Consider the following 7,497-nt stretch of genomic DNA (forward strand, 5'->3'; position numbering starts at 1 on the left):
GCTGCGGGAGAGCAGGGTTGGGCAATTCAACACAGGTTAGTTCTCTTTATCATGTTTAACTACACCCAAAGTCAATTTCACACTGGAGTTCTCCTTTAACCCTTGTATGGTGTTCGGGAGTAGCACTTTTTAAAAGAAATGTAACATAAGAAAGGTAAAGGGCATATATTAACCATGTAAGCTGTTTATATTGCTAGCAATTTAGGTGAAGCAAGCATGTGTAAAGCATTTTAATGTAAAATTGCTTAATTTTGCTGAATTAAATACAAGTAACAAAGTAAACGAGTAACAAAAATATGAACACCACACAAGGGTTAAGTATACTTCATTTTCACAAGCGTAGTCCACACAGTGGTCAGTGTACCTCCTAAACAAAACAGACTACCTCACCTGGCCACGTGCTCCTCCTCATTCACTTTTTTTTGTTAGACACTTAGCCAGTCATCGAAACTGGTGTGTCAGGCTGTGTGTGTGCGTGTGTGTGTCTTAACCCCTGACTCTGCAGCTCATCCAGTCAGACTGCATTCTGTCCTTCTGACACAGAGAGAGAGAGAGAGAGAGAGACTCAGTTTACGCAACCTCAACAGTCAATTTTCATCAAACCTGCTCCTGCTACACTAACTAACCATCCAAGCTCCACGCGCTCCAGAATTCCCAGTACTGGAACTTTACTGGGATACTGGGACTGAACTCTTCCCAGTTCCAGCAGTTCCACCAGTCCTGAAGTGTTTCTGCCGGGTCTTCCCCTCTCAGGGCTAACCCCTCCGGCCGAGGATGGAGGAGGATGAGGCGCAGGACAGCGAGTGCCCGGTCTGCTACGAGAATCTGCTGGACAGCGCGCGGACGCTGAGCTGCGGTCACGCCTTCTGCCACGACTGCCTGGTCCGCACGCTGGTCAGCGTGAGCCGGGAGGGCGCGCTCACGCGGGACAGCATCGTCTGCCCGGTCTGCAGACACCTCACCTTCATCACCAAGCTCCAGGGGCTCGTGGGGCGCGCGGGCGAGAAGGAGCAGAAGATCCTGGAAGTGCCGTCTACGTTCGTCGCGCGCCCGGGCAGCGGTACCGGCGAGCGGCTCCGGTGGATCCGTCCGTGTGTACGGTGGGTTCTGTCCAGGCTGGGGCGGCAGAGACTGGTCTGTCCCAAAGACTCGCTGCAGGTGTTTATTATAAGCGATATGGGGCGACCCATGGCTGAAGATGATGTTATAGACGTTGGGACCAACGTGGGGGTCCAGGAGAACACTGGTGGGGTTGGTGGTGGTGGTCATGGATGGACGGTGTGCACCACCTCCCACTGCCTGCTGATCCTTCTTATAGCTTTTACTGTGCTGGCACTGGTGGCTGCAACGCTGCCATGGGTTCTGCTGGCCTAGAGCTGATTATATAGAGCACTTCATGGTTCTTCATGGACCTTCATGGATCTTTATGGACCATTGTGGATCTGTCTGTCTGGTTTTTGGTCTGTATTGAAGTTTCATGACCTGTAAACCAAGGTGAAATGTGAAACGTGGCCTATACGTGGGCTTCAGGTGGGCATGAGTGGGCTCTGAATGGGTTTGTACTAGGGGTTGCATGACTACTGGTACTAAATGTTTACTATTCTACTATTTTGACAACTTTTAACATTACATTGCATTACATTACATTTGGCAAAGCGACTTTTAATGATGCACATTTTGCAATAGATGACACAACAGGGGGGCAATAGTGGGATAGAGAAGGAAAGGAAGGGAATGAAAGAAGGAAATGAGGTTAGAAGTAGTTAAGTTAGTTTTGTTAGAGGTGTTAGGAGAGTATGTGGTCTTTAAAGAGCTCTGTTAGGGTTACTCCTATTCTGGTATTAGTAAGTAGCTTGTTCCACCATTGGGGAACTTGGTAGAAGAACAGTCTGGATTGCTTTATGTGCAACTTGTAGTCGATTACTCATGATTTCCATTGGTAAAGCAAAAATATAGCAAAGCAAACTCAGAGGGCAGCTATTTTTAGTTTAGAAAAATAGCAGAAAGTCAAATTTCAGAATGCGTTCTGTCATACTACCACAGATGTACCACGCATAGCACTGAATGCTTTAAGCATTTTAAGCTGATTATGCTCCTTCTGACCTGTCGACCACTCCCTACTGCTGCTTCAAGTTGATGTTCTGGTTAATCAACTAATCACTTAGTCAATGCAACCCCTAATGTACCTTTTTTTACTAGGACCAAACAGGGCTTTTCAAATGAGCCCCATCATTACAACCCACCTTAATCTCACATGTGTCCCATCTAGGCCTAGGTGTGCAGGGTAGAAGGTAGAACCCAGGGTAGAAGGTGGAACCTGTGGAAGAAACTTTCTGGATCCGAGTTTGCCTATTCGTACAGGCCCCACATGGCATGTTATCTGGGTCTGGCTTTAGTCTGTTTTGAAACAACATGAACTGTAATATGACCATTTTCAAAAACCAGAAACTGTCGAGGTTTCTTCAAGTAAAGATTTTAAGAAGAAAAGTATTTCCTGAAGGGTTCCTGAAAGCATATCTCCTTAAGGAACTCATGTTGCAAAGAAAGATTCATGTTGCAAAGAAAGATACTTTTGCAAATGGAAAGATGCTTATTGTAAATGTTAGAAATATATATATTTTAATTTACTTATTATTAAACTGATCTATGATTATTCGGCCTGTTTTAATTCTTTCCTACCTGAATTATGTTCCAGTGATGGAAAAAAAATAAGAATATAAGAATGTTGTTTTATTCTGTAATAAAACAAAAAAAACAGGACTGTAATATTTAGCATTTTTATTTTATATTTGATACTGACCTTTTTATGTCACCAACCATCTCTAAACAGTAAAATATAGATAATAAAAAGAGTTTTAAACCACATAAAATTAGTAAAAAAAAAAAATTTTATTGTGTGGTTCATGGTCTATTCTGATGGACAACAGGCCGTCAATAAGTACCATTATGTGCAACAAAACATAAAAATAAATAATTGTAATGGACACAGGGTCTGATAGGGTTAAGAGGTTGGTAGAGCAGCCTTAAGCCATATTCAGCAAACACTGTTATGTTATGTCAATGTTGTAACATCCTGTTATTTTGGACAATATAAAAGTCCTTCAAGGACCTCATGGTCTGTTTTAAAGCTTTATGTCCTGTAAACCCAAAAAAAGCTGCTCATCCGAGCAAAACATACCTACTCTATGGTGGCAAGCTAGCTGGCTAACTAGCGCTTAACTAGCATACTGTATGTTACTGGTTAGAATCTAAGCTGGTTGACCATTTCAACCAGCTTGAGCTGAAAATGCTTTTTTTCCACCAGGGAAATGACCACTTTTGAAAACGATTCAAGTTGTGCATAGCAAATAAAGTATTTTTAAGTGGTTTCAATCGATCACAATTAATTGTGCCTTTTCTTCTTCTTAAGCTTAAACTTTTATTACTGGATATTGAAATGAAATTATATTTAAATTAGAGGTATCAATTGCTTAAAAAATTTGGTGACGTGATCAATTTGCAACAAAAAGAATAATGTATAAGGGGCTCTGAGTGGTCCAATTGGCCTTGCTCTCTCTGGATGGGTAGATGGGTGATGTCACTCCGCACGAGGCATCTATGAGCTGATGTGTCAGTACTGAGTCGCTGCGCTTTTCTCGGAGGGCGCTGTGATGCTACTCGGTAATGCTGCATCAGCAACAGTTAGAAAAGAGGCGGTGGATGACTTCACATGTGTTAGAGGGGGCAGAAAATAAAGAAATAAATTTTAAAAAGGTTAATGTATTTCTTTCATTTGTAAAAACAAAGGTGCTGTCAAACTTTAATATGTTAATGTGTTATTGTTGACAGCACTGGTATTCTTACAAATGAAAGAAATATAATTATTTTTCATTCAAATTAATCACGCAAGCAAAAGATACTCAAAATTTATTTCATGTTATTATACTAATCCAAGTTTATTCTGCCTGTTTCAAGAGGTTAGGGCAAATCAACCTCAATTCATACCCAGCAAACACAGTTATACTGTGAGAACTTTATGAAATTCTGTTGTTTTGGTCAGTGATGATTCAACAGTCTGTTGGGGCCCAAAGCAAAAATCCACTGAGCTAATTAAAGCGCTTTATAGGCCGCATGTCTGGTTTTGGTCTGTTGTGAAATTTCATGACCTGTAAAATGACCACTTTCCAAAAAAAAAACGAATTCTTGAAACTCACTATATGTAAGTATATGGTGCAAAAAAAAGGTATGTTTGCAAATGGGTGTAGCCCCGAGAAAAGAACATTTCTTTCTACAAAAATAGCCAGCACTTCTATTTACCATCTCTCTGCATCCTTTAGAATAAAATGTTGTTATTTTATCTTTACTTCTGATGTACTGTATGTAAACATGTGCTGTTCTGATTAGCTCCTTATAACTTAAAAAAATGCTGTAGGCTAAACATGCATCTTAAAATATATGTAACTAACTGATATATAAAAGGCTACACTCTAATATTTTGTTGGACCGCCTTTAGCTTTTGATAGCTTCTGCAATATCACAAGATTTATTTCAATCCAGCGTTGCATTAATATTTCACCAAGATATTGCAGCATTGATGATGGTAGAGTCTGAGCGCAAAGTCTTCTCCAGCCCAAAGATTCTCAATGAGGTTAAGGTCTGAACTCTGTGGTGAACTCTCAATCCATGTGTGAAAATGATGATCTCATGCTCCCAATTCTGACATTGTCATCTTGGAATATGGTCGTGTCATCAGGGAAGAAAAAATCCATTGATGGAATAACCTGGTCTATATTCAGTATATTCAGGTAGTCAGCTGACCTCATTCTTTCAGCACATACTGTTGCTGAACCTAAACCTGCAGACCAACTGCAGCATCAACCCCACATCATTTACTTACGTAAATTCAGGCAGTGTATAATAAATCTCTGTAATTAAAGCTGTAATTAAATCTATTTAATACTGTAGACATTAAAGTTGAGACAACTTTAATTTGTAAATATAACCTTTATCTTACAGTATATTAAGAGTTTTGACAGCCTCAGTTCACAAGCCCTGTGACACTTTCTACATTTCACCACATCTTCCTTCACCTCCCAGAGCCACAGAAAAACCCATAACTTGAAGCTGAATCAAGAGCCTGAGCCAGTTCTGCCTGAGAGGACCTCTCTCACCAAATTATTCATGTGAAGGAAGGATCGTTTGAACGAGCCGGGCTGTCAGGAGAAGACGAGCTTGGCAGGCGGTGTGGTGCTGTGAAAGGGGAGATGTGTGTGGGATGGAGTTACAGCTCTTCAGACATGGAGATTCTGAGAAAGTGGCTCGGTGTCTGTGTGAGTCGGTTGTTGGTGTTGCTTTATGCTTCTTAAATACCTGCGTGCAGCTCCTCTGCTGGGCACACCCTTGCTCTTCAGGCAGTTCTCGTCCTGCAGGTTCAGGTCCTTACACCCCCCCCCCCTCATCCCGTTTCACCTACTGACCACAGCTGGGTGAGACAGTTGAGATGCTATCTAAGCCTGGATATATTCATATCACATTTACTTTAAGCTTTATTTCCATATCCATACTGAATTAAGTTGAGATTTAGGTTGGATTTTTGTTGGATTATTGATTAATACTACACTAATAAAACACTTTCTCTAGGGGTATATAAAATAATTAAAACCTTAAATTTGCCAATTGGGCTCATGTACAGTAGAGCAACCCACTACCACAACTGCTGGTGTGATGATCTGGAGAGCCATTGCGAGGCCCAGTTAGTCAGTCAGTCACCCCTAGTAGTGATACAAGGGACACTAACAGCTCATATCCATATGTCCATATGTGGATATTGAACTTGATTGCCAAAGTAGATTTATTGCGAATCAAGATTTATCACCAATCAAGATTTATGGCCAATTAAGATTAAGCGCCAATTGAGTTTTAGCACCAAATGAGATTTATCCCCAAACAAAACTTATTGCCAATCAAAATTGATTGCAATCGAGATTTGTCGCTAATCACGATTTAACTGCATTTGAGATTCATTACAAATCAAGAATTATCACTAATCAACATTTTTGCCAATCAAGATTAATCACAAATCGAAATGTATTGCCAATTGAAATTTAGTGCCAATTAAGATTTATTGCCAAATAAGATTTATCGGTAATTGAGATTTAATTGCCAATTTAGTGGCCATCAAGGTTTATTGCCAAACAAGATTTATCGCCAATTGATTTTTATAGTTTATCGAGATTTTATTGCCAATCAGAATTTATTGCAAATCAGAATTTAGTGGCAATCAAGATTTATCGGCAATTGATATTTATAGTTTATTGAGATTTTACTGCCAATCAGAATTTAGTGGCAAACAAGATCTATCGCCAAACAAGATTTAGTGCCAAACGAGATTTATTAGCAATCGAAATTTCATTGCCAATCAAAATGTAGTGCCAATCAATATTTATCATTAAACAAGATTTATCCCCAATCGAGATTTATGGCCAAAAGAGACTTATCCTTAATTGAGATTTTATTGCCAATCAAAATTTAGTGGCAATCAAGATTTATCACCAATCGAGCAATTACAGAACTGGCTAGGAAACCAACTTCAGCAACCTACTTGTGTAGAGCAGCATCTACAGGCCCAGCTGCAACATCTGTGGGCAAATGTACTATAGTATGCCATATAGAACCTTCCACCAATAAACACATCTTTCTTGGTGTTTTTTATTCATTTATTATTTTTTATCAATCAATATATTTTGGGTAAACACGCTGAACAAACCACTCAGACCAGAAGTATTAAAAATGTAGAGTTTAATATATATATCTATTTCTGACATTCTGATCAGGATTGCGGTAGGCTTCACAGTACAGACTGTGTTGTTCCACTGATATGCTAAGCTGAGGAGAGGGGAGAGGTGGGGGAGGGAGGGGAAAAGTGACTTACAGGCAAGTTTGTACATAAGTTATGAATGCAGGGGAGGGGCTGTACATCAATGGACATTGTGCACTCATACATAAACCCATAAATTTTTTTTTTCTTAAGCAGTTCTTCACATATACCTAATATTTCAGCCCCCCTCCCCAGTTTACCCAGAACATTTATCAGTTTTAAAAAGAAGAACGGGACAAGAATCATCATGAATTATCAGAAGAGACTAAGTGCATGCATTGCATTGTCACATCCACTCTCTGATCTTAAGAGAAAAACAAAAACGAAATAAATAAAAAGAGTAAAATGGCATTGTCAACTGACAGCCAGCTTTCTGGGCTCCAAACAGGTGACGTTTGGTTGTTTTGATTGTATATGCAGCAAAGCCTGACTTGTTTTTTTTCATCTTGTGTCATTTTTGATACGCTTTCCAGAATACACTTTTCAACATTTCTCTCTCTTTAAGGACTTGTGAGACTTGTAAGTGTTGCAAGTGCTGCCAAAGCCAAAGTCATAGTCATTAAACTAGCAAAGGAAAAGTCACTGTTTATGATGGGATATTTGTGACTGATGCTTTGGATGCCATGTTGAACATTTTAGAG

General features: G+C 39.8%; 1 protein-coding gene across 1 annotated transcript; it reads left to right on the forward strand.

The window, feature by feature from the left end:
- Positions 1 to 58: 58 nt before the first annotated feature.
- On the forward strand, positions 59 to 3,376 carry LOC103047417 (RING finger protein 222). Its single transcript, XM_007234911.4, has one exon. It carries the CDS (start codon positions 775 to 777, stop codon positions 1,372 to 1,374), a length of 600 nt encoding a protein of 199 aa, XP_007234973.1. The 5' UTR covers positions 59 to 774; the 3' UTR covers positions 1,375 to 3,376.
- The last annotated feature ends 4,121 nt before the right edge of the window (positions 3,377 to 7,497 follow it).

Source organism: Astyanax mexicanus, chromosome 19 (genome assembly GCF_023375975.1).
Source record: "Astyanax mexicanus isolate ESR-SI-001 chromosome 19, AstMex3_surface, whole genome shotgun sequence".
NCBI classification, from domain to species: domain Eukaryota; kingdom Metazoa; phylum Chordata; class Actinopteri; order Characiformes; family Acestrorhamphidae; genus Astyanax; species Astyanax mexicanus.

Coding starts and splice junctions, on each gene's coding strand:
- LOC103047417 (XM_007234911.4), top strand. CDS start 775: ATGGAGGAGGATGAGGCGCAGGACAGCGAGTGCCCGGTCTGCTACGAG.